General features: G+C 44.2%; 2 protein-coding genes across 2 annotated transcripts; one reads left to right on the top strand and one right to left on the bottom strand.

Annotated features, from left to right (window-relative positions):
* Positions 1-28: 28 nt before the first annotated feature.
* Positions 29-24,103, top strand: dars1 (aspartyl-tRNA synthetase 1). Its single transcript, XM_079276906.1, has 18 exons — positions 29-170; positions 3,139-3,241; positions 5,829-5,858; positions 6,207-6,264; positions 7,755-7,847; positions 9,001-9,103; positions 13,095-13,197; positions 13,681-13,761; positions 15,573-15,632; positions 18,046-18,157; positions 19,714-19,848; positions 21,266-21,413; positions 21,861-22,007; positions 22,311-22,353; positions 22,454-22,534; positions 23,133-23,244; positions 23,383-23,454; positions 23,576-24,103. The coding sequence occupies exons 1-18, from the start codon at positions 148-150 to the stop codon at positions 23,665-23,667; spliced, it is 1,596 nt and encodes a 531-aa protein (XP_079133032.1). The 5' UTR covers positions 29-147; the 3' UTR covers positions 23,668-24,103.
* Positions 24,104-24,229: 126 nt separating this feature from the next.
* LOC306783331 (protein lifeguard 3-like) lies at positions 24,230-27,660 on the bottom strand (the record flags this gene model as incomplete). The annotated part of the gene is made up of 11 exons (XM_079276928.1): positions 24,230-24,729; positions 25,441-25,494; positions 25,625-25,720; positions 26,054-26,141; positions 26,245-26,282; positions 26,479-26,518; positions 26,649-26,699; positions 26,853-26,906; positions 27,014-27,078; positions 27,223-27,290; positions 27,387-27,660. The coding sequence occupies 11 exons, from the start codon at positions 27,658-27,660 to the stop codon at positions 24,580-24,582; spliced, it is 978 nt and encodes a 325-aa protein (XP_079133054.1). The 3' UTR covers positions 24,230-24,579.
* Between the last annotated feature and the right edge of the window lie 278 nt (positions 27,661-27,938).

Below are 27,938 nucleotides of genomic sequence, written 5' to 3'. Positions count from 1 at the left end.
ACCCAAAGTATCCGGCATTTGGTGCTCCGTCAAAACAAGTCCTTCCTTCCTGTGCACGTCCATGCTCCAAGCAGCTGATGTGGTGCTTCTCTCTGTCAAACAGCCGTGAAAACATTTTGTCCTCGTTCTCCAAGAATATAGCTCGACATGACTAAAGAGGAAGCTCAGGGGTAAGAATAGTGGGGGAGTTGTGTGTCATCACTAACGTCTCGCGGAGGCGCTTTCACAAGCGGGTGCTAGCAGTACTACGGGTAGCAACTAGCTAGCCTTACCTGAACGTGCAGCAGATTGCATCATCTGACAGTTTAAGTCAAGCCATCATGAAGTTTGTACTCGCGTGAACAAAAGGTTTAAATAGCAGCAATATAAAGATTAACAGAAAGATTAGCCAGTACGGATTCGTTAAGTATCCGCTGTTGGGATTTGTTCTCTTTAAACCCCGATTTACATGAAAGAGTCGCACAGTTTATGATGGCCTTGCTCAATAAGCGATTTGCCTTTTGATAGATGCAGGTGACAAGACGTTACAAAGTCCCTTAGGTGTCTTGTGATTTCGTCATCCAACAGCTTAATATTAAAAACAATGCCAGCCTTTATAACAAGCCCACTTTGTTCTTTGTTGCAGACTCTAAGCTTGAAGGGGAATGAAGTAATTATGTCAAATAGTGCAAAGATCCATAGTTGATAACTGACTCCTTTAACACCCGGATAACATCTTGAGTCATATTCCAAGATGTTAGTCTGTAGTCTGCACATCCCAACCTGTCACATTCCACCGCTGTCATTTGTCCGTGTCTCCTCTGGTCATGGGCCAAGTCGAGTTCTGTTTCAAAGTTTGAGTTCTAGACGGGAAGGAATGTTTGAGCTGTCAAATAAGGACTTATAATAACTTTAACTTCTTGTATAAAATGCACTGAGTGACCAGAAACAAATAAATACTGTATAATGACATGAATACACTCAAAATGTTTGGCTGGCTAGTTGTAGGGCCGCTTAGCGTGCTTTTTATTAAAGTAAATATCTTGGATGACGAAGCCTCATGCAGGGATTTTGTGCAACTGTTCCATCCATTTATTGTTTTTATGTTATGTGTCAAGTTTCAATATCTGTTATTCAGTTTAGGCAGTTTACTGATTCTCTGTTTATGTTTAACTGTGAAACATATAATCATGTTTCTGTTCATTTTACAGTTTGAAGAATGGACAACTGCAAAGTTTATGTTTTGATTAGACAGAAGTTTGTAGTTTGTCATTTGCCTGAGGGGGAGCAAGACTGTTGATCCAGTTTAACGAATCCAACATTTTTGGAGGAACATATACACACCAGCCCGAGTGCGTCTTAATCGATCTTTATCTACAAAGGAATAAGTATTCCTGTTGTAAACATACATGTGAGTATTCTAATGCTACCTTGTGTTGGCCGTGCTATGAACCGTGACTACGGGTAGATTAAAGGAATACCTCACCCCCATAATCCTTTATCTGCTACTCGCACTGTCATGAAGGAAACTTTGTGTGTCCCGAATGCCTCCACGGCCGAACGAAGAATCCAAAAATGGAGAAAATGATTGTTGAATTGAGGTAAATGGGGAACTACATCAAATCATCCGTTTACCAATTCTCGCACAACTTGTGCGGTTTAATCCAGGTTTTATTTATCCAGTCGTACGCCCAATACTTCCCAAACGCATGCATTATTGCTATTTAAAACACCTTATGCATAAACGGTCTCAGGCTTGCACAGGTGCGCTACTCGTCCGTGTGAGAACTGTTTCTGCCAAAATGTTTTAAGTGAAAATTATTCTCCATTCACCTTGGAGGCACGCGAGAAAAACTTAAGTTTTCCTCACAAATTCAAGGGGCGAGCGATTGATAAACAGGTGATTGTTTTTGGGGGTAAAACATTCCTTTTAATCTTTAGTCCAGATTCATAACACGGCCACAACTCAAGGTAGCATTAGGCTACTCATACGTATGCTAATTCAAAACAGTACATCTTTAAATCAATTGTACGGCAAATGTATCTTCAGGAGTGACGGGGAAATATGGGATCTTAGTGCAGTGCAGCTATTTTCTTATAACATAAAAAGTTCTCATGGGAAATCCAAAAGGATTTATCAACAGGTCGTTGGAACCGTGTTAGTTTTACATTTGAGGAAGTCTAAAACATGGTCGACAGTCCTCCCTTGGAAGACGAGGACGTGATCTTTTGTGACTTTTGTTTCTTGTTTGGGCTTTATTGCTATGTATAGTAGGCCTTTGGTCTTTTTGTTGTTTCCTGTGACTAAATAGGAGCAGCTTCCTCAAGCGCTACACACCTGGCGATCGGGGAAACTGCACTCACTCATTGACCTGCAGTCTTAGCACACACAAGTCTGATTTGGGGAAAAGTGCAAAGTTCAGAACATTTGTGATACTAAGTCTGTGTCCACCTGGTTTATTGCAGCCGTTTCTTTGACAGCCTTTTATCCTTTGACCTAACATATAGTCTTATCTCTTCCTCAGTCAGCCACAGGTACCGCCTTCATGAAGCAATGTAGGCCGGCTTTAAATCATTGCACTTTTCTTTTTTAAATTTTCAGTTTGAAAGGCAGATTTTTTTTAAATTCACAAAAACAAACTTATGCTGATCATTTAAAGATTAGATTCATGGCGATTTTTGCATGTTGTGTACTGTTGTATTTAGTCTACTGTCCTGTTGCTGCTACAAAACAACCGTTACTTTGTAGGCGCATGCTTATCAGCACTGCCATTGTGTTGTGTGGCATTTAGCAAATAAAGACACCTTTACTTATAAATAAAACTAAATGTTATCATTATCAGATGAATCTGTATTCTACATAAACTCTATAGTGGATTAGAAAGTGCCGCTGAGACTACTTTCTTCTGGTGTTTATCGAGCTAAGCTTACGTCTCTGCTTTTAGCCGCTCTTCGTCTCTCCGTTCACTCAGGCGACAGCTGTTTGGTTTGAAACAGCAATGGGATTAAAGGTACTGCTCAGACTCAGAAGCCGGGGGGTGGCGATGGCTCACAATGCATTTTCCCAGGCGGTCAACGACTTCCTCACCGGAGACGCAGGAGAAATAGAAGGTGGAAGTTGACTTAAATGTTTGTGCTGTGTACCTCTTCCTGTTTCAGGGCAACGGAGGAGGAGCAGCAGGCTCAGTCAAAGAAGGGCCTGAAGAAACAGCAGAAGGAAGCGGAGAAAGCTGCAAAGAAGGCTGAGAAACAGGCCAAGCTGGTCAGTGTTGTTCTTCTTTTTTTTTTTCCTGGTTTGTTGTTTCACATCCGCCGCCCCCTCTTACAGCTGGCAAGGCTGTGACGTGCGGTTCTGCAGGGCATTGTGGGTCCAGGAGGGTCAATTAGCCGCAGGGGGGGCAAGAGTATCCATTGTTTAAGTATTCCTGTCATTTTGGATTTGTTTATGTCTAGCCAAACAAAGTGCTATTTTCTTCTACACTGAGTTCACGACATGCTAGCGCCTCTTAACACGCGTGCATGTCGAGAGGGCATGAAACGTTTTGCACAGTAACGCACTACAAAGTTGTTGAAATCCCACACGGTCAAACACTCACTTTACAAGCGACAGGCCTTTTTATCTGGTAAAGTGGAGTAAAATAAATCAGGATTGCACAGGATTCTTTGGTCCTTTCATGCTGTGCAAACTGAGTACCGTGTTTCTTTATATCCAACAAAGCATGCGGATCAGTAGCCGGTGTCAAAGTACTTGGAGCGCCACATTCGTTTTTTTGTATCTCACGAGCAAATATGAAGTGAGAGCAATCGGTGAATTGCATCTGCGTTTCTTTGCCACAGATGCCACTGGTTTTGGATTTGTATGAGCTTTTAGAAACTTTGGAGATGCAACGATTTGATTTGTTCTGACTCGATACTGATGACTGTACCCAAACTCAAGGTGATGAAGTTCCACTATTGTTTAAAGTTAGTGATGTTGTTCATGTTACACCCTGAGTTGAGTTGGAGCTACCCCACACCGGCTTCGGCTCTTTTGCGATATTGTTTCCACTGGTGACGTCTTTGCCTGCGCGATCGATTTGCTGATTCACTTCCTCAGTACGTACGTGGCTGTTGCTGCACAACTCGTTTCTTACTCGACCTGCAAACCGTGTCCCAGAAAGACTCATTTGAGAGATTGAGAGGGAGCGTTACAAGAGTAGTGAAGTGCAGTGGTAGAGAGTTGGGGTGGACACGTACAGGCGTTGGTGATCAGAGCAGAAGTGGAATTAGCAGTAAAGTTGTCAAGTGTTAGTTGATGTACAGTGTAATCTTCAGACTGTCCATAAATACATGCTGCTCCTCACCACCAACATTTGAGAATGTGGGCACGTTAATTCCCATGGGATGAAGCCTAACCTAAGTCTGTTTAACACAGCAACAACAAATACATCCTCAGATATTTGACTTAAACATAGTCTAATCATATGATACCATACTTCAGTACACAATCGACAAATATTACCGGGACCGTTACAGACGGACATATAATATCCAGCGTCACACCACTGCTGACTGTCCCTTTAACAATGTGGCACACAATTAAGCACATTGACTGTAGACGGTCGGTTTTACTCCAGATATAAATGTTACTTTATTGATGCAGTGTTTCCAAACACCTTCCAGACAAGAGCAGGACATGTACTCGTAGAACCACATTGACTGAATCTTTGGTGACATCAGCGAACATCTGGTTTCACAGTAATGGCCTTCCACTGCTTTCACCGTAAATGTATTTTTGTTTGAAGCCCATGCTGGATGTGATGAGTCACAGAAGTAGATTACAGTATAATAATTAGCTCAGTATTTATTGTGGATTGGTTAAGTTTGACTGATATCCAATTAGGGCAACGAGGTCAGTATCCTCTTCCTCAGGCAGTCCGTCGAAGCAAAAATCCGTTGTTTAAAATGTGTCATCTAGCTTGACACTGGCTTATCCCAGACTAATTAGACTCCCTCTGCCTCAGTGTGTCATGATCCAACAGCCTTTTATAGGTGGAAGCCGCAAAGTATCCTGTCCTCCAGCTGAATTCGCCCTGTCAGCATGTTTCACGGGAGTAGCAGGTGTTGCCACTGCTTTATGTCTTGGCTGTTGCTGCCTATATATCGGTGTGGCATAGCAAGCATTGCCTCGGGGAAGACCTGGAAGTTGAGTTTGAATGTTCATCGGGTGCAGTGTTAGCTCGGTTATTTGCCGTCGTGCACTTTTTTTTTTTTTTTTTTGTGCTGACACTTGTCACTTTAGTGGCCCAACGCGAGAGCCGGTCGCTTCACGGCTGTAGCCGCTCTATATCCAGTTGATCATGAGCTGCAATATCATCCATCATGTGACTGGATTATCATAACAAGGATGGCCGATTCCAATTCACTCCGCCGCCACCAGCCATTTCCGTACACCAATATCAATTTGCATAGGAAATGGAATTGTAACTTTGCCAAGGCACAACCTCATCGCACTCTGGGAGTCATTTGCCTAGAAGTCAATGCGGAGACAAAGAATCTGTCCACTTACGCTCTTTCTATTACAAAGCAATATCTCCTCCTGCCATTACTCATCGTCTGTGATGTGTCCGGGCAACGTGTAGAAGAGCATTCCAGGGATCCAAGGCTCGGTTCCAGGACGGAGCGATGATTTATTCATTTTAGTCAAACCCTTGATGGCACAAGATGAAAACACAATTCACGTGACTGCTGTAGCAAAACGTTTAAAGATGCTTTTTTTTAACGTTTGAATTGAATAGATTGTCCTCTTGTTGTTATTTCCTGGCTGTTTGCAATGCCCTTTAAATCCCGGTCTCCTCCTTGTGTTTCAGGCTGACGAACAGCAAAGCACCGAGGAAGATGTAAGTACCCCCCCCCCCCCCCAGGACCACAGTGCTCATCCTGTCAGATCAATCCCCTGCCTGACTCTACCTCTGCCGTCACACCTTTTGCAACAGTTTGTATGCAAAAGCCTACACACCGAACTCTGTGTCTGTTTGGCAATTTTCTCCTTAGACTGTGATAAGAGTCATTATTTGTTCTGTCTGTTATCTCAGATGTGGTAGACAGACTGTCGCTTATGAAATCAAACGTGGTGGAGTTTGGTTGTGAGAATAATAGAGTTGACGTGTGCATGCGCTCAACGTGACGCAATGTTTTCTTTAGCCGTTTGATGAAATGACGGCGATGTCACGCTTTCATTGTTTCAGGACTTCGCCAAGGACAGATATGGCGTGTCGGCGATGATCCAGTCCCAACAGAAACTGGGTTAGTAAGAAAGTTACTAAGTTACTAAGCACTAATTACAAAAAATATTTAGCTTCTCCTTAATGTTTCGGCCCTTTTCTCTGTCTCGCACGGTGATATTTGATGTTTTCAGAAGGGTTGAATGTGGTTTCACTCGGTAGGAGGAACGTTTTGCTCTGCCTCCACTCATCCCATTTGACGGACGACTCTCTTTAGATGGTTTCTAGTGTATTTCATTATGTGACCGCTGTCCCTGACGCCGCTCTCTTTTCCAAACACGCGTCTGCACACTTATCAGCGTAGTGCATGAAAAATGTATTCACCCTTTATCGCAAATCAATTCACGGAACAGGATTATACAGAATACGGAGTAAACAGAAAGACTTCCTCTCGTTGGACCAGACGTCTGTTTTAATATTATTTATTGGTGTTTGGTGCTTTTCTTATCTGTGTGCTGCTGCATTCTCAATTTCCTGACAATCATCTGGCACTTAAGAAGTGGAAGTCTCTTAAAAACACACATCACTACAAGCTGCTGTGTCTTTTTATCTGAATGTGTTTGGCTTTGCCTTACCAAGGATAGTTCATTTAAAAATTTGCTTGAAAATGTGTTTTTTTCTTTTTTTTAAATGTTGCAATTATAAACTAGACTAGCGTAGCAAAGTCTATTCCCTCCTTCATTCAAGTCATTCTCATTAAAGTCACACATGGGCAGGTTGAACTCTCCAATTCTGTGTTTTGTGATACAAGACGACGTCCTGATCCAGCAACTTCTCAGATTACCCGAATCTGGCTGTCAAGACTTACATATAATACGATTACAGCTGATAGACATCAGCAAAAAAATGCTTCTGGTCTCTTCTCTCCACACGATTGTAGCGGCGATAATTGCAGTAACTAATAGTGTGCGATCGCTCCCGGATGAAAGAGGCAGCAGGCGGACCTGTCGAGGTCGTCCATCTGTCTGGATGCTCTTTCAGCTCCAGTGGCAGCAAACAAACTAGGGCCTCCTTCACCTGCATGCCGAGCCTAGTCCCAATGGCTAGGCTCGTGTGTGTGTGTGTGGGGGGGGGGGGGGGGGGGGGGGGGGGCGCCCTTTCATGTGGGTTGATGGAGAGTTCTCAGCCAAACGGGCGGCTCTGTTTTCTCTGGTGTAGCCTCGGTGTCTGCTTCTCCTGCTTGCTGATAATAAGGAGAAAGCATGCCTCTGAGTGACACAGGTGAAACTAGAGTCAGTTTGTCATATAGCCCACAGAGAATGGGCGAGTCAGACAGCTTTTTCGGCAGCCCTCCTAGTGTGTCTTATTTATTAGGCACCTCTGTAATTTGAGCATTTTATTGTGCGTATGTCTGCACATGCACATGCATGCTTATTCAGATTTCTTCCTGCCTTTGGGAGTGTGCAGGGGGGGATTAGGAGGGGTGTTAGATTCTTTACACAGAGGTGGTGAAATCGAGGCAGAAATGTCCTTTGAAGTAATAAATCCTTTGTGTGTGTGTGTGTGAGCCAGACAGGGTGTTGGTGCGCATCCAAGACCTTTCTCCTGAGAAAGCTGACCAGCTGATCTGGCTGCGTGCCCGAGTCCACACCAGCAGAGCCAAAGGTGAGATCACACCCCATCTTTGTTCACCTCCCTTTTTTTTTTTTTTTAGCTTAGAGACACAAACAGGCAAGATTAGATGACCCCGTGCTAATCCTCGGTGCGCTATAGTCAATTGTTTAAAACGTCTGCCCTTGGGCCAGCTCTCTACGTCACTCCCTTTCTTTTCAAGACCAAACCGGTTGCCTCTGACTTGCTTCTATATCTTCACGACCAAGATGACTGATAACGCTCTCTGCAGGCTGATGAACACGGGAGCTCAGAAACGGGAAGCTTTTCTACTTCATATTCCTTTTGTGAGATTGTGCACAGACTTGCAGAGCAGTTTTTTTTTTTTCCATTCCTTTCACGTCGGGCAGAGTTTGACAACCTGAGGGTGTTTTTGATATCGTTGTCTTGACTAGCATGTCGCTGCCAACTGCAAACTCGGATAACCTCTATTTGCCGGGTTCCTGCTACTGGCAGCCGTGGAGTTTCTCTATTTGAATACAATGAAGCTACTCAGCCCTGCTGGGTTATTCATCTCTCTGTCGGCCCTTTTCTGCTGCTCTGCTATAAACCTGTAATTACAAATAAACTAGGCTCTCAATGATTCTCTTTTTGGCCATTTTCTTTCACAATAGCTTCAAGAGTCACTTCCACTCATGTCTTCATTCTCTGCTCGCTGTAAGGATGTCCGTGTGAGCGGAATAACATCCTGATTTGGTCTGGGATGAGGTGCGTCTGTTTGGTGGGATTTTGGCATTGCTATTACCTCAATCACCCCCCCCCCCCCTTTCTCACAGACAACAAACATCAAAGTACCTGGGTGGTCTGACTGTCTACTGCTCCAGGTTTTTGTTGGCTAACTTGTTTACACTCCTCGTGTGTGTGTGTGTGTGTTTGTTAGGAAGGTAGCAATCAACCTTTCTCCACACAGTGCTCTTCAAAGAGAGGACTCTGTTCCCATATGTTTGACACTTTACCTGTCGTTGACAAGGAAGGTCCTTGCAGCTGGGGGGGGGGGCCTCTTCATCTGGAGTCACATGACCTTCTGACTGAACGAAGGCACTGTTGCTTCAGAGAGTGTGCCCGAGCTTCTATTGTGACAAGCCTGTTAAGCGTGCGTAAAAGAGATCTTAACGGCCACGGCGCTATCTGTTGTTGTTGTTTTCAGGGAAGCAATGCTTCTTGGTCCTGCGCCAACAGCAGTTCAACGTGCAGGCACTGGTCGCGGTGGGGGATCGTGCCAGCAAGCAGATGGTCAAGTTTGCCGCAAAGTGAGTACCGAGACTGCTTTTCCTGTCGGAGAGGGCAAAAACAATGGTGGGAAAATCCTGGTCCCTAATTGTCCACTGATCCATTTTCACACATTCTGAGTAAAAAGGGGGGGGGGAGGTATCCATCATTTTTCACTCAACAACAAAAGCTGGCTGTTAACAAGGCGGCATACAGCGGTGTTTTAATGGAGCAGTTCCTGTCGAGATGGCGGATACGGCAGCTCGGATCAGCGGAGGAAGAAATACTTCAGAGCCAAGCGTCATTATTCATGTTAGCAGCCAAAGTGTAGCCCATTACTGGTCGTCGATGAATGAACGCAGCTATCGGCGGATATGCACTTTATTAAAAAGGCGGAAGGGGGATTGGGGGGGGGGGGGGCGGCGGCTAAGTAATGCTGCTTTAGGCCGACAGTGTATGTTCACTAGGGGAGTCCTTCATGAAATATTTTTTTTTAAATATCACACATTAATGACATCGTTCATGTAATGTACGTGAAACATGCATCACTTTTAATCAGATGTGCAAATTCATCCGTTTCTCCACTGCTTTCCATTCCGTTGTTTGATGACTTGAACACATTTGTAAATGGAGAACATAATTGTCATGTATTACTTAAATGGCACCTCTTCAGATGTTGCTTAATTAAGCGAAGGGCAACACCCACAACTGTAATCCACCACACAACGAAATGGCAGTTAAGACGTTGGATAATGAAGAACTTAAGCAACGCAGAGATTGCAGCTGCATTTAAAACACGCCTCCTATTGAGTAGCAGCTATCTTAGCATTACAGCCACGTCTGCGGTTTCCCAGTAAATCTTCCAAGAAAAGTTAGAAGGAATCCGTTTGATTAAAGCTTTTAACAGCACATCACTGGCTGAGCAGTTTCCAACATCATTGGGATGCGTGAGGTATGTTGTTGCAGACGATACACAGCGCTGAGGCCACTGTGGGTTGACCAGAGGACCAGTGTCTCTCCACAGCTGCAAAACGGTCCTAAAAAAGACTTTTAAAAGGTATATTAAATAGCAATAGCAATTCATGTACTACGGTGAGAAACAGACATGCATACAGCCAGATTTATTGTAACGCATGAAAGACTTCATGGAATGAGTCACTGATTAATGATGAAGTTTATGTACACACCCCGACTGATTATATCCAAACAAATCAGAACTACTAAATGACTGATGAAAATGTGCATAAATGACCATGCTACACACGTATACCATTTCTTGCCGTGTGTTGAGGTTTACAGGAAACTAAACACGGGAACATTTTCTCTAATGAGGGCGACGTCACTGCTGCTCTTGACCTCTGCAGCCTGAACACATTGACCCCACTTTGTTAGAAGTGTCGGAATCCCCTGACCGTATCCGCGCACTCAGCCGGCCCACCCGTTACCCCCCCCCCCCCCCCCCCCCCCCGCGGTGCTCTGTAGCTTCAGCGCTGAACACGTAGAACGGAGCAGTGATTTCACACTGCATTGTGTTTAGCGTTGTAGAAAGGTTTGCATCACGTCGCAGGGTATTGCGTTTCGTAACTTGTTTTATTTGTAGCAGTTTCTCAATCTGATTCTGTAATGTTGTGGTTGCACGATTGCCAGACAACACGGTCTTACAACAAAACAAAGAAATTGCAAAGTCGCGCTACAATGTAACAATTTACCGAGAGGGTTTTTGGGCGTTGCTGGTAGTATCAAAACCGCACGTGCGCTTTATATTTGAGTCTTTATTAACAGCTGGTCCCATCGGTTCCAGCGGCTTTCTGGCCCACGTCTAGTTTCACACACTTTGGTGCGATGATTGACGAGCTCGGTAAAACCCCGGATTACAAGTAAATCCTCTCATAATCATGCCGAGGGCCGTTATGCCGTTGCACTGGTGGTCTCCTTTCACATATTGTGTGTCCAAGTAATTTTCCTCTCACTCACACGATTTAATTAAGTGATCTTCAGGCTTTGCTAACTTAACGCCACTCAAGTACCTCTCGAGGGCCCACTGCAGAGCAGAAGGGAACTGTGGCTGATTGTTGTGTACACTGAGGTTTCACGGTTTGATTCAACCCTGAATTGGCTGATTCATTCCGAGCATGCCCTGTGTGAGACCCTCGCTAGTCAATGAGAGCAGCAGCAGTAGCTTCAAGGGTAAAAACACTCTCACTTACCTCTACAGGTATGTAGCCAATCAGATTCTTTGTTTTGTTCTGGTTCCACTTCAACGCAATGGAGGTGAATGACATTTCATAGCTGTCTTTATTTAGAAATTGAAAAGATTGCAGCATCTCTTACTCTGAATGTAGCGGGTGTCCTGCATCAGTTTGGGAAACCATCACGTTGTGGTCTGCAGCCCCGCTGTCTGCTGAATCTTTAATCTCTGTCCATCTTTTTGTTTGCCTCAGCGATAAAGCGGTCAAAAGTCTCGCAGGATAATGAGAGTTTGAGAGAGATCTCGGGTCCCGAGGGTAACGTCTGGCACGAGGACTGAAAACAACAGGATTGGAGAAACATCCACTATGCGTAGCGTCTTCCACCTTTTTGGAGTTGGAAAGTCAGTCTGGTGAGCTCTCTGCTCGCCAGTCGGGTTATTTAGTGCTGCATTAGCAGCTGAAGGAAACGCCACATGCGTCTTCCATGGCCACAGTGTTGTTCCCGGGACAGTGATTCAGTCTGAAAGCAGTCTCTCTCCCCCTTTCCTCGTATTTCTCATCTCCGTGTGATACTGTCAACTCTGTCTTGAGTTAATCAGTCGGTGTCCCTCAGTCGCCCGGCCTCTGGGCCACGCGTGGTTATTTAATGTGGGGATTTATTCATCAAACTGATTTCCTACTAGAGGGGGAAGGACTACGGCGGCAGCTGTCGTGGGGCTGAAGGGACGGCAGCACCCCAGTGTTCAGTCCCTCATTACTGCTTTTTAATGAGAAGTGAAGGATTACAGCAGGTTTCCCATCTGGCCTCTCGCGCTGCACGACGGTCTGTGTTGTCGCTGTTATCTGTGGCGATGCTCTGGGTTTCATTGAGAAAGCTGTGTGGGAAGATGCTGCATTGTTTTGAAAACACACAGTGACAAAAACAATGTAAACGGGTTCTCTTCACATGCTGCAGTTTACTCTATGAACTGTACAATTGGGGAATTCCTGCCCCTCGGGGTCAATGTGTTGTTGTTGTGCGAGGTACTTTCCAAGAGCCGTAAATTTATGTAAGCTGCAACATGCTTTCTCAAAGGTCAACAATCCCCCTCTTGCTCTCCGGCTTCTATTTATTTACTTCTCCTTTTTGACCGATATCAAAATCAATAAGGCTATTGAACTATGTTCATGCATAATTACTGTAATGTGTCCTCGCTGCCATCTTGCTCGAAATGAGCTGGTTCTGGTTCGATGTCTCACGCCCCGTTTGATGGACGGTTGGGGCAAGTAGGGCCTTATACTCCTCAAAGAGAATCTGAACAGGACTCCTTTTGGGAAAAGAAATAACAGTGTGACAGAAGTCCTTTCAGGGTCCCATTGTCCTGAATTTATTTTTGAAGTTACTAAAATTGTTGTGTCATGGTGTATTTTTTTGAGTTGTTCCGGAACAGACGGCCAAACGTTGGAACAGTGAAACCTTTTGAGCCTAACATCAGGAGACACAGAGGAAGGAGGATAGTGGTTTTATTTTGAAAGCCACAAGCTTGTGGTATCTCAACACCCCCCCCCCCCCCCCCCCATTAGCTAATGTCATTGTGGCAGCTGTATTTTTATCAATTTGTGGTGATTTGGGGGGAAAATCTGCTTCTTGTTGCAACCCCAACTCAAAATCACACAACCATATGCCACACGACGCCTTTGCACACGGCACCATGAGAAACATGAGAACGCTCGTCTGCATGCATGCATCAGTCCCAGTGTAATGGAAATATGGTTCTCAGGCTGTTCGCCTCCCACGCAGATGAGTTTGTTTTCTAAGTGCTATCTGCTGTTTACACTCCACCCTCCCAACTGTCTCCACCAGCATCACCAAGGAGAGCATCATAGACGTGGAGGCGTTTGTGAGGAAAGTGGAGCAGAAGATCGAGAGCTGTTCCCAGCAGGACGTGGAGCTGCACATCGAGAGGGTGGGCACACCTTGTTACACCACACACACACACACACAGTTCATAATGCACATAAACTCACTTAACACAGTTCATGATCTCCGAAACATCATGTGCGTTTATGTTTTAATTACGGTAATACACTATGCTAGTGGCACTTAAGGTAGTGGACACTTTAAATTTGAGGGATAGTGGCAAAACATCAGGCACACACTCTAATACAATGCAATTCAATGAAACACCACAAACTCTCTGACACTGTCTAAAAAATGAAAATAAATAGGTACAGTATTGGGCTGCACATGATCGTCACGAGCGTGGTATCCGGCCTAGTCAGTCACACATGGATGAGGTTTTGACAGGTTTGGCTGTCGGTGCTTTTCACTTTTACTTGCTGTGCTACGTGGACTCCAGGTACTTTCCAGTGTCAGAACATCTTACGGAAACGTTGGCGGTTTATCACCCTTCTGAATTGTAATGGCCTTTCTTTCTGTCCCCTCTCAGATTTTTGTCATCAGCCAGGCAGAGCCTCGTCTCCCCCTGCAGTTGGAGGATGCCGTTAGGCCTGATGGAGAGGGGGAAGAGGTGAGGATGGATGGATGAGAGGGTATGGAAGGCGTGCTTCACCCAAAATTCTCACCATTGACCCTCTAATGCCATTTTCTGCACTGTGCCCACTAACTCGACACCCAAGGCGGATCTCACTCATTCCTTTCAATGAAGCAATGCACTGCAGCTCACACTCATTGTATGACAGTACATTGTATGATTAATGCCTCTTTAGGATCCACTATGTGTTGTGGTTTGGCTGGATAAGAGAGACTCCACCCACCAACAATGAAGGAGAGTGGAATAGCAAATCTGGTACATTCTCAAGGAGGAATTTTCAACTTTTCTAGGTGAAAAGAATCGGCATGTAATGCCAATAAGACAGCTCGGTGTCAGCCAGACGAAATAAAAAAAAAGATCTGTTGACTCCAGACTCTGCTTCAACTCAAGAAGTCTTCAACCTTTCAGTGTGAGAAACAGAAACTGACTGATGTGAGAATCCGCTGTCTGAGTCTCATGACATGCATCCATAGATTTGGTCTGACAACAAAATAACGAACATTTAAACCTAAACGTATCTGCATACTTTATATTAAAAGCTAAATTGCAGCGTAACCGTGAGTGAACTGGCTTCGGCCTCTCTCAGACATCAGTAAGGAGAATCGAAATGTATGTTCTTTGGCAAACCCAAGGATTGGGTAATCAAACCTGGTTAAAATAAACAAGATTTAGAGCAAAATGACTCGTACTGATTAACCACACATTCGGTGAACAACGCCACCTCGTCTGACTCGCCCCTCTCCATGCAAACTGTGATTTCATCGCGTCGTGTTTTTAAGAGCCAACAGCCAGGGTTTACTGTGCCTTCTGCCGATGATCGATGCTGAATAACTTGAGAGAATCGTGATCCGTTTAAGAAGTCATTATAGTTCAACAAACTGCAAGTCAGTTTGACGCTGGTGTGATGGGTCGGGGGATTCAATTCAAGAACCATGTTTTGTGAATTTTGAACCAGCATGTGTTGTCAAAAAAAATCATTAAATAAGTGTAGCTCTGTGCAGGTAGCAGCTGCAGTAGGCTCGGCGTCTTGTCAAACAAATTGACGACGTTAACTTTTTCAAAAATGTTATATCGCATTACTTTTAATATACGCATCATGAGCAAATCAATATATGGCTCTCTCGCCACACCAGAGACAGCTGAGAGCTGAACCGTGTTTATCCAGTAAGCCAGTAAGTCTGTGCAGCTGCAGCAGCATCCCAGGTGCTTTCAGCATGTCAGTCACACACTTGCAGCAGCACCTGGCTTCCCGAGAGACACGGGGCCTTAACAGCCCCGCGTATCTGACTGTACGCCTGTCTGACCACCTGTCCCTCTGCGTGGGGCTGTTTGGAGCAGGATGTGGCTACACAGGCTATTAGCTCGAACCCCAGCGGGTCCGGAGGAAGCCTGACATCCACGACCCTGGAAGCTGTGGCTCCTCCTGTGATGAAACGTTTATTCTTTCATTTGTTTTTCTTTTCTCTTCTCTTTTATTGCCCTGATGTCCCAATTTGTTTGTATGAGCATGGTCGTGTTTCATTAGAATGAATAGCACGAGAGTTGTTGTTGTTGTTGTTTATGCATGCTTATAATCTGCCAATAGCTAAAATGTGAACACGGATTTATTTATTTATTTTACACAGAGAATGACTTGTATTGCACGTTTCCTGGTATTGTCTTTCTTGTGAGGGGAAAAAAAAAATCATTTTACACATCACTGGCCACAAACACAAAGAACAGAACAGTTTAATATTTCATTGTCTGAGGGGTTTGTTGGTGATGAGATCCTTTTTGTTTTCCCTCAGGAAGGCAGAGCCACAGTCAACCAGGACACCAAGCTGGACAACCGGGTGATTGATCTCAGGGTAAGTTGCAGCCAGAGCTGAGAAAACAGTATCTATCTTAATGTATCTAATCTGGCAAGTGACATGTTCACATTTAACGCTTGAGTGCTTGTGTGGTGAGATGAAAAACGCTGTTAGTTTAGATACACGAGGGCACTCCTGTTTAAGTTTCACTATTTCCATCATAATAAATGGTTTTAATAATCCTCCTTAAATTTACAAATGCTACAATAAAGTATCGAGTAAGAAAGGACATCTTAGGATCCACTTTAATATCCTCACTGTCACTGACGGAGCACTACATGGTCAGACTCCTACATATGTGGCTGAACTACTTCACCCTGATTCACCCGCCCGCGCTCTCAGGTCAAACTTGTTAAGCTATTGTCCGTCCCACGCGCTCGCCTTACGACCCGTGGTGGCCGAGCCTTTGAGGCAGTGGCACAAAGGTTGTGGAAGGCTCTGCCTGCAGCCTTACGGTTTGCTGTTTCTGTGAACTCGTGCAAAAATCAGCTGAAGACACACCTGTTGAGACTGCTGTTTGGGTAAAACTCATGCCCTAGGCCTACTTTTATGCCATTTTTTTATTTAGTACTTTTCGTTGTGCCTTCTTAAATGTAAATTATTGGCCCTTATATGGTCACATTGTGTTTTTTATCTTTGTAATTCTGCTCCTGTTAAGCACTTTGTGACTGTCTGTGAAAAGTGCTTTATGAATAAATCGTACTCACTACAACGTTAAAACAATAACAGGAGAAATGTTAAGCATTTTTTATAGTTGAGGTGAACCTCTAAAGTGAAAACAAGCCAGTCTGTGATTTAGTGGGGGAAGTCTTTTGCAGTGTGGTCGATGTGCTTACACCTATGCCAGCAGCAGTGGAGGCCGAGCCGCAGAGCGCCTCATCGTTTTTGATCTGTGCCTCCCACGTGTACGATGCAGCAGACAGGAAAGCACGAACACCACAGCAACCAGCCGCGTAGCTCACGAGCCTCGCAGCAGCACCTGTTTCTGTAGCGCTGAGCTCTTTGAGCTCGTGGACTCGGCGTCTGTCATCAGTATTTTTTGTTTTTTTCACTTTAGAGCCCAGTGAAGCTATAAAGCGCTTCCCACACTGGCAGACAGACACTCCAAAAGGGAACCGTAAACCTCCCCCGATAATAATTTAGTTCCTACAAAAACTCCACTTGTAACTTGACCGTCCTTAACCATGAGGAGCCGTATTTCCCACTGTGTTGTACAGTGGGGAACGAGAGAGGCTTGATGCATTGCACTCAAACTTCAGTAACACAACATGTCGGGGACGGAGTATCCAATCGCTCGTCTGTTGTTTTGCTGTATTACTGAAAAGAGGAATATGGGTGAGCCAGGGTGTGAACCCAACGTTTTTTTTTTTCGTGCTTTGAAACCTTCCTGTGGTCGATCGTCACCTCAAGTAGGTGTCATGCCGTCTCGTGTGCCGCCGAGAGGCATGCAGGTCTATTTCAAGAGGCCCCTCGCTTTAGGACGCTAGCAGATAGAGTGCCAGTTTGAAACTGCTACCCACCATGTGACCACGCCCACCTCGACACCTTCTCTCTACAGATGTGTTCATAATGGGCTCATGCACTGACTGGCTTGACGTCGGGTTTCCCAGGTTTGACATGGGCCACTGCCCAAAACGTAATACAGAAATGAGTCGTAGGAGTCGAGGTGAACATGGTTCATTTGGTTCTCTGCTTTTCAAAGGTTGGGTAAAAGTGTTTTGTCTCCACTTCTTCTTCTAAAGTATTCAGATTGTGGCTGAAGTAAAAGTTATAGCCAGACATCCCTAAAGCACTGGCTGCAGATTAATGAGCTTGCTACTATTTGGACATTATCACCTTTCCATTCTGCAAACTGTTAGTCAGACGTGGCCTCCGCAGCACTGGATAGCCACTAGTAATGGAAGAGAGGGTGAAATGAGACTTTTTAAAAAATGAACGCAGACCTTGTGCGTTCTGAATGGGAAGCACCCGGGTCTGTCTTCATGAAAGAGTACAATAAGCGGAGTAGAAAGCCTGTAAAGCGCGACTGTAGAAATCTTGTGGTCATTTGAGATGAGTCAGTCGATTCGTGTTCTTCTTTTGGACATGCTCTGTCACCTAACTGTTGCAGTTTAGGGGGATTTGGGGCTCAAGTTTCGACGGTCATCTCTTGGTTTGAGCTATTTTTCTCCCCGCCTTAGTTTCAGCATTTACATTTATAATGATAGTTTGGAAGCACCTGGGGCTCTGGCTGCCTTCGAACGCACGTCTTGCCCTTGCCAGCAGATACATGTTGAGATAACCCTTCATGTCGGGAGGAGTTGCACGGACAGAAATCTTGTTTTCGCACATCTGTTTTGTGATTGTGTAATAAATCCAATGAATCACGCTAAGTGTGGTAATGCCTTTCTGTGTGTGTTCCCTCCAAAAGACGACCACCAGCCAGGCCATCTTTCGCCTGCAGTCGGGAGTGTGCCTGCTCTTCAGAGACACTCTCACCAAGAAGGGATTTGTGGAGATCCAGACCCCTAAAATCATATCCGGTACAAACACACCCTCTGTCACCTTGATCCTGCCCCATGGGGGGGAAAGTAAGACGAACTGAATCAAAGCGGAGCGCTTGTTTCCATATCACCACCCACAGGTGTCCTGTGAGTCATCGTGTGACAGTTGTACAGTTGACTTCCTGTGTGTGCGCTGTCCATTTTTTGTTTTTCTAGACTGCAATTCAGTTTGAAGTTCAGTTGAAGCTCAAAAAAACGGTTTCAGTGAGTTTATGCACCCAAACACAGTCATGCACATCGATGTGAGTCATGCAAACAGCAGACTCGCGTATGAGAGACTTTTGTTTTGGACTTATCGGGATATTAATCCAGTCCACTTGGAATGTTGCTGCATCGACCAACCCCTCATATCAGCTCTTCTACTCTTACGTTTCCACACAATGCCTCTCTGATTCGACTGGGGAGGACTTCCTTAAGCTTACTCCCAAAAGACCTCGCTCCACTTCACTGAAAGAAGGGAAGGCTGGGGGAAAAAAAAGCTGCCGATACTTAAGATTCAAACCGAAACCTTCCAGACATTCATAAGAGACAGCTATGTTGTGCGTTTCCTTGCACAGTGCGTCTCTCTTATCCTGGGATCTTTTTCTCAACATCAGGGGTGAGAGATGACTTGGTATTCCACATGTATAAAGTTTACCTTGGGAAGAAACTTTCCACTCTTTAGCTGAAGTGAATTCAGTGTTTAAAGCTGAGAGAAAACGCTCAGTTATGTGTATCTAATTTTATATTGAAAGCTGCACATGGGGGATTAGGTACCGGATTTGTTCTAAAATCATCAATTTACAGCAAGTGGCGGTCCAAATAGGTACTTTGTATTCCTTACAACAGAGTACATCGTACACTGATCTCAAGCCCTCGGCCTCCCACACGCTTCTCACATTTGAAACGAACTGTGATGAAACTCCTGACGCTCTCACTTCTTCTTTTCTTAAAGAGCCAATGATCTCGTCTTAGCGTGCCACTACTAAATTCAAAACTGGCGCTTTTTTTTAGTTTTTTCCATTTTGGCGGCACCTGTGAATCAACACTGCGTGCTTTTGCAAAAACCGCATCTTCCTGTCTGCCAACACCCAAAGTACGTACAGTGAACTGTTTGTGGCGTGCGGACCCCCACCCTACTATTGACGATGTGAGAAGATCAGATAACGCTCCGACGTGTGTTTTTGTCAAATAGGGAACCGCAGATGCGTTACGCAGGTCTGGCCTTGTTTGTTTTGGCAACTTTATGAGATGAATGTTAAAACTCTTATTACTTTTATCGTATGAATATTCTCATTTTCCAAAAAAAAATAAGAAATGACTGTCAGCTGGCTAATTAGAGTCCTAACTGACACATCTGCTGAACAGGCAACAGTTTATCATCATTAGGTTGGGGTTGGGGGGGGGGGGTGTATGAGTTTTTGAAGTGAGAGAACTGTTTCCTGCATTTGTCAAAAACTATTGAAAAAACAAACGATGCAGTTGATGTCCACTTAGTTCTGTGGGGCAGTAGAAGCCTCACCCCATATCTAACAGTTGTCTTTGTCCACTTCCAGCTGCCAGTGAAGGTGGAGCAAATGTCTTCACCGTGTCCTACTTTAAAACCAGCGCCTACCTGGCCCAGTCTCCCCAGCTGTACAAGCAGATGTGCATCTGTGCTGACTTTGACAAGGTCTTCTGTGTGGGTCCAGGTAAGAATGCCTCCCGACTGTCCACTCACACGTTTCCATTCACTTACGGCTTCACGAGCGGCAAGAGTGTCATGAAAGCCGTAGACCCTATTAACTGAGATGACGGTTTGAAAATGGCTGCAAATGCTTTTTGGATTGTTAAACTTTAACCGACCTCCCTCTGTTGCTCTCACTGTGGTCAGAGCCGCTCTGGAGCCGAGTGTGTTAGTGACACAATGGGAGTCGTAAAAAAAAAAAAAAAGACTTTATGGCGCTGTGCTGAGTTTTAAGAGACCCCGAGTTCTTTAGGTAAGCAAACACTGCCACCATCTGATTGAATACATACATCATGCAACGAAACAGCCTGCGTTGAATACAAAACATGCTGTTCACAGCCTTCCATTTTAAATGTGCTGCTTGCATCTGATTTTACGGCGGAACACAATTCCACCGCCGAGATCAAGAAAACATTTGAGAAGAAGGGGTGCTCGCTCATTCTGTATTCTACATACCGGACTGAGGTCTTTTGTTTGCTTGGCGGTGAGAAATCAAAGGGCTTAAGGTCATCTCTGCTTCAAAGCAGCAACAATGTGCTCGCCACTGTTGCCTTAGTTACAGTCGAACCAATTCAGCGAGGAAGGATAATTGGGATCAGCTCTCCTCGGCCAGAAGTACTGCGTTTCTGTTAAATGTTCACATCTGTGGTGCCACTATCTGAAATCGGCTAAAGACGTTCCGTCGCAGAACGAACAGGATGTCCTGTTAAATCTGGAGTTTTTACTCTTTTCTGTCAATGTATGCCGGAGTCATTAAACTGTGCAGGTTGTAGATAAAACTCTGTCTGCAGAAGCAGAAGTATGTACGTATATAAATCCATACATATGCATGGCTGTGTTTTATAGCTCTCCATCGTTGTGACACTGTGTGCGTGTGCACATACCTGATTTCCACACCGTTCGGCCTTATGCGGGATGTAGACGCGCCCTTAAATCAACTGCTTGCATGCACGTGTGCAGACTGCTCCACCTGTCTAAAGACCTGTAATTTAAAAGACCAGACGAGCTCAATGCCTCATTAGTAAGCAGACATCGACTCTGTACAACCATAATGCACAACTCTGGCTAATTATATGTAGCTCTCACGATGTCATTGATTCATCGCACCTGCACTCAGTGTTTAGTTTCTCGCGCTCGTCGCACAGTTAACAAAGTTATTCACTTTTTTCTTCTCCCTCTCTCTCCGCTTGCCCCTGAAACAAAATAGCGAATCGTGCTTCAATGGAGCACAAAGCATTGATTAGCACACTGTGCTAATTCGGTGATGACGCTGAATAAAATGCCGTTCCACTTGAAGATGTGCTGCGACTGCGACCTACCACTTCTCCTCCACTTCAATTTACTTTGTTTGGACGTTGAACATTGAATCTGGATCGTATCAGTTTTCAGGGCAGAGGACTCCAACACCCACCGTCACTTGACTGAGTTTGTGGGTCTGGATATCGAGATGGCCTTCAGCTACCATTACCACGAAGTGATTGACTCCATCACTGACACCATGGTGCAGATCTTCAAAGGCCTGAGAGACGAGTAAGATGAGGATTCATACAGTAAAGCTCTCAGACTAATAGGGGTGTAATATCTGTGTTTTGTTACTTCCCCTGTGCTATTTGCTTTTCTGAAACTTTTTGTGTCAGCTGAGGTGAGGGGCCAACTGCACCAGAGATTTATGCAAATTACATAGTCCTACTCGACACGAGAGGTGCATTTTAAATGGTTCAATTCCTGGAGAGGATGACAAAAAAATCAAATATTGTGTTTTTATGGCTGTTGAATCCACATGAAGTGTGGTCACCCATTGCTGTTGGTGTATATCAGTTGATGTGGCGTCACTGCCTCCTAGTGGTGTGAATCAGTTGGCATGGAAGACGAACATTGAGGGAAATGTGGCTGATGTGCTGGAACATGTATTTAGTGAAGAAGAAGAAGAAGAAGAAGAAGAAGGGGGTTTGATGTGTGCGTGCCTGTCTTCATCAGCTTCCAGACAGAGATCCAGATGGTGAACAAGCAGTTCCCCAGTGAGCCGTTCAAATTCCTGGAGCCCACTCTGAGGCTGGAGTACACCGAGGGCTTGGCCATGCTGCACGAGGCCGGGGTGGAGATGGGTGACGAGGAGGACCTCAGGTCAGAATACGTCTCACGCCCTGTGTCCCACATCCCACTCATTTTGTCAGATGATTTAAGTTGATAAAAGCGGAAATAGACACGAGTTTGAAGTGAGGAAGTAAAACATCAGACCAATAACTCAGCAATATTTCTTGGCCTTTTTCTGTGTAACACTTCTTTGTTATGCTATTGGTGTAAAACCACTACAAGATAAATAAATCATTTGATATTGTTCACTTTCAGGCATCTTACGGCAAAACAATGTGACACGATGAGATCAAGTTACCAGTTTTGAAGTTTGTCTTTTTGGTTGTTCTCTAGTACGCCCAATGAAAAGCTGCTTGGACGTCTTGTCAAGGAAAAGGTATGTTCAAATGTTTTCATTCAGGTCATTGTCATGGTTGATTCACAGGTATCTGTTGAATCCAAAATCAGGCTTTTAAAACCAGTATTCCCCCCCTTAGTATGATACCGACTTCTACGTGCTGGATAAGTACCCACTGGCTGTTAGACCCTTCTACACGATGCCTGATCCAAACAACCCTGTAAGTCTCTCACCTACTCGTATACACACGCGCGCATATTGAGCAGAGTTATTGGCTACATAGTAGGAAATCTGCCGTGACAAATGTTATGTAAATGTTTTTGCGAATAAGGATATTTTTTCGGTTGACCTGTGGTTAAACTTGCATTCCTGCCAGAGAGCAGCTTTAGACCAGCCAGAGGCACCTCCGCAGCCTGTCCAGCCAGCTGAATGTAATGACTGAAAAACAATACACAATGTTGCTGCAGAAGTAAAAGACACTGCAGTGTCGTCATGAAGAATTTAACTTAAGTACTAATAGACATTTTTATAGCATCACGAGAGACCTGCTAGCAGTGTCACAGAAAAGCCACTGTGCTGCAGCAAACAGTATGTGGGGAAAACTCCACATCTGGCTTGTCGTACCAAAGATTTGACTGTTTGACGACTTTAAAATGTTTCTGGGGTTCTGTACCACTGTGGTCTCGTGCTGATCCAGACTGTAGCGCTGTCAACTGGCAGTGCTTCTTTCAACTTTCAAAGTCTTCGTGTGTCGTCCGTCTCTCTTTTAGAAGAATCTTGACCCTCATAGTTGACATTTCCTTTTTGTTCTTGGCCAGAAATACTCCAACTCATATGACATGTTCATGAGGGGCGAGGAGATCTTGTCTGGAGCTCAGAGAGTCCACGATGCTCAGTTGCTGACTGACAGGGCCGTGCATCACCAGATTGGTAAGAGCAGTGTGTCGAGATAAAGCTGCATTCAGTGATTTATCATTTCTGTCTCCCTCTATTGGTGACCAGTGTGAATTACAGGTCTGTAAAAAATAAAGTTTCTTCAGCAACCTCTTTGTTTTTGTGATGCTACAGATCTGGAGAAGATCAAGGCATATATCGACTCCTTCCGGTATGGAGCTCCACCACATGGCGGTGGAGGCATTGGTAAGTAATATCAGTTTTTTTGTGGAACACACACAGGAGACACAACTTTTATTTTTCTGTTTCATTGAACACCTGCATTCAAATAATATACTATATGTGGCTGAACTGTCATGTCTTCCAGGACTGGAGAGGGTCTGCATGCTGTACCTGGGTCTCCACAACATCCGTCAAACCTCCATGTTCCCACGCGACCCGAAGCGCCTGACGCCTTGAGCGCTAAACGACCTTTAGACGAAGCAGATGCTGGTGACGGGAAAACCACACTAATCCAGAGAGGGGGAGAATATAGGAGCTAGTGCCACCCTATGACTTTAACGTGCCACCATGATTAACCATTAAGATGAGAGAATGACGCATCTGCAACAGTAGGGTGTACTTTATTGATTGTCTATCAACAGCAAATAACAGAGAAAAGGGATTTAGCGAGGGCATTACTGAAGTTCACACTTAAACCTTCTTTTAATCGAGTCAGTGTTTGTCTACGTTCTTTTCTATGGAGATGTTTCGAAAAAAACGACCTTACTACAGATCTGAGTCCCTCCTACTACCAGCACAGACTAAGTACTAATGCACTATGCCTGTAACTACAGGTGTTTTGTACGTCATCAGAGAACTAAACACAAATAATAAAAACATCTGAAACCATCAATTACTTTTTTGCTATTTTTTTGTGTGTTTTTCGTGTGTTTTTCATGTGAACTGTCTCTGAATTCAATACAGATGACATCTGATAAAAGTAATAGTTTACAGAGTAATGCATTTTATAAACGTGCACAATTATGTCCATTCCATTTCAATGTAATATCTCTTGGCTACATGACTCACGCATGATCTACTAAAATAACACTTAACAATAACACAGGCAAGACAATATATGAAACAACACCCATACATATGCTTTAGTGTCTCCTCATTCACATTTGGGGAGGTGAAAGACTGATTCACACAGTGCGAGAATAAAAGTGCTCAAGTGTTACTGACATTAAAAAAATAAACCTACATAGTGAAATAGCTTGAAACATTGATACATCCTTAGTGATACTTGTTTACACAGAGCATTATGGTTCGTGTCAATCAATTTCCTGCAAGCAGAAACTTGCAGACTACAAGCTCCAACCCATGGGCTTATTCAGTAGCAGAGCCACTGACCTGAAGGATGAAGAGAAAGATGTGAACAATGTCAATATAGAGAGAGAGGGCTCCGTAGATGTACTCCTCTGGGCTGATGGACAGCTCCCGATTCCCAATAAGAAGCTGGGTGTTGTATACTAAAAACTAACAGAGAAGAGATGGGACAGTTATAAAAAGAAGGAATACATTTGTTATGTGCAAGATAGGGAGGAGATGCACACAACCGCTGGCAATACATACTTATTTTCTTGTTAACCTCAAACATAGTCGCAAGCACGAAGCACAGCTGTGTTTTGAGCTAAGTGCTAATATTTACTCTGGTCCCCATCTCAGCATGAGCGCTTACTTATATTTCTAGTATACAAAGTACACCTGAGGCTGATGGGAGCGTCATTATTTTTATAGGTGATTGTTCATGAACTAGTATTAGATATGTCAAAAAATGACATGTTGGTGCAAGAGAAAAAGTCAGAGGATCACCAAAGTTATTACAAGTCATTATGAATGGTAACATGAATGTCACAGCAACACATCCAATACTTGAGACATTTCACTCAAAACTATACTGTGAACCTCTTGGTGGGGGTAAATCACACGTCAAGGGACCATCGCGGCCATTTAGATACATCTTCTGAGAATTTTGAATATCTTTTGATGCCAACCCATCGACTGGATGTTGATTTGTATTGGATCTAAGTCTCTAGTAATATCAAATGATCCGCATGCTGTTAGGTCTCGCAAACATGTATGTATTTCAGGTGTTGGGAGCATTAAGCCTCTTGCTATTTAACAATACCCTTCTCATAAATACCAGGCTGACATGCTCTCCTTAAATTCATGTGAGCGTAGACTCACCAGAGTGTAAACGATAGCTCCAATTGCGGCGTAGAGCATATGCAGCCAAGGGACCTGTTGAGTGACATAAGAAAGGCCCCTGAAATCAGACGCAGTAGATACACTCTGCTGAGCTTCTACTTCTCACACTGAGAAACACGAGTAGAGAGAATAAAATGAAAGAATTCAACAAAAGAGTCCTCACGTATTGGAAGGAGAGGACGATAGCCGTAACGACCGCTATGATCATGAGCACAATGGAAGCAATGCAGAGAAGTCCCCCGCAGGAGGTGAAGTCCACCTGTAGTGAGAAACAAGTCAACGGGATGAACGTGAAGCTAATATGCTTGAAAGCAGCGCGAAAGAGGATCAGAATTAGGTGAAGGAAAAGTAAACGTTGGCTGGATGTGTAATGCACCAGTAAAAACAAAATGCTACTTATTCGTCTCGAGTTGCATCAGACAGGGAAGTTGGATGCACATCTTATCCCAGAATGTCGATAAATATTTAAAGGAACTCTGTGCCCCATTGTAATGCGAGACAAAGGCGTTCTTTCACACTGAAAACAAAGACATCCTCTGACACGCCGTGGCCTACCGAGCTCCAGAGAGACACAGTTCACATCTGCGCCTACCTTGGTTTGGAAGCAGAAGATTGTGACAGCGATGCACACTAATGCGGTTATTCCCATGGCGAGAAACACCGCCTTTGTTTCATAATAGCTGTAAAAGATACATATCGTGATTGAAACAAAAACGAAGAATATCACATGGTGTAATGCATCATCAGCAAAATGTACAGCATTTGTATATTGTGGTGTATTGCCTTGAAATTGTTCCAGACATGTAAGACAAGGCGAGAGTCTGCAAGATAAAACATGAAAACAATGAGAAATCTTCTTCAGGTTTTTTTCCCCCCCTCTTACTGGCTGTCTTTGTTCTGTTTTGCTTTATTATTCCACTCACTCCTCATAATATATTCTCAGTTTGGCCATACGGATCTGGTGGATCATACCCAATATTGCCTTCTGACCCAACATGTGTAACAAAGAATACTTACAAATATTCCCAGCAGCACAAGATTCCATGGGAAACGCCTCCTGTGAGGAATATTTCAAAATGTTCACACGCTCAAGTGTGATTATGGGTTATGAATATTAATTTAAGATGTAACATTATCAGTAGAAAAAGGTATTTCTAACTTATTAAAAAGGCCAGGGCCATGCTTACCTCGGCTCTTTGCAGCAGACGAGAATGCAGTAAACGATAAAATAAACCACACTATGGAGAGATGAATCACCATTATTGTTCCTGTATAACAGCATGTCATGAGAAAAATAGCAGTGAGAATATGGATTGTTCTGGGGAGTTGCTCTGTCTATGTTTAATTGCACTGAATGTATGTTGTTGTTTTGTTCTTGGAGTGTAACTCACATAGATGCCCAGTAGATGCCAGGGTATCTGATGACGAATAGCCTCACTGGGTCACTACGAAAGCAAAGACATGAGGGATCACTCGGAGTGAAATGTTCCTCGCCCTCCGTCAGATACATTAAACTCTGGAATGTTAGCCTGTGATGAACAGGGACACTTACACAAATGTAAAGACAGTGACAACTGAAAAGGTGACGGCAAGCTGCGCTGTTAGAATTAAGTAAACCTGCCCACAAACACAAAACCAAGCAGTTCTGTTGAGCACACAGGAAAACATTTCAGTGCACACGGCTGCCATTGGCACTCTGAACAACCGTAAGACACGCAGTGAAAGTCTGTGTGCGACACGACCAATGATGGAAATCGTTACCTTTCTAATGAAGGCATGCCGAATAGATGTGCTCTCCCACTGGGTGCTCAGAAAATCCTCCATGTCTCCTGCAGAATTGGGAACAGCACAGTGGTAATGTATACTGCTTACGGCGAGAAGCTGATTTAATGTAATGCAAGACTTGAGTATCATCTCTTCAGAACCTTGGTTGGATGGAGACACTCCAGCAGACAGAGTCGGTATTGTGGTAGACCTCCCAGACGGAGAGAAGCCAGGGGCTTCCCACATCCCCGCTTGCGGGTAGACGCCTTCCTGACCCCAGTAGCCAGGCGGGCCGGGGTGCATGCCCGGACTGGGACTGTAAGATGGAGGTGGTGGAAGAGGGGAGCCACGCTGTGTCTGGTGGGGGTAGTTTCCATACTTAGGATGGTGTAGTGCATCCTCGTAGGGTGGAGGATTATCAGTTTTAGACGTCATGATCTTTCCTTAAAGACAGGATAAGTGAGCTGGGATGACACAAATTGACAAGAGAATATACCATACATATAAAAGGTAAGAATACACATAACTTCCAACTCACTACTCAAGTCTGGTCAGTTTGTTATACACAGTTGTCCAATTAATTACTATGTACTTGTACTTATTATCGTCAGAATTACTACAATTAAATCTGGTTATTATATGATTATTATTTGCAAAAGCTACAACACGATTAATCCACCTTGTAAAAAAAAAAAGGAACAGTCCAAATGGGT

This window comes from Melanostigma gelatinosum (assembly GCF_949748355.1).
Source record: "Melanostigma gelatinosum genome assembly, chromosome: 10".
Lineage (NCBI taxonomy): Eukaryota > Metazoa > Chordata > Actinopteri > Perciformes > Zoarcidae > Melanostigma > Melanostigma gelatinosum.
Note: the sequence above shows the minus strand (reverse complement) of the source record. Positions and strands in the feature narration are given on the sequence as shown.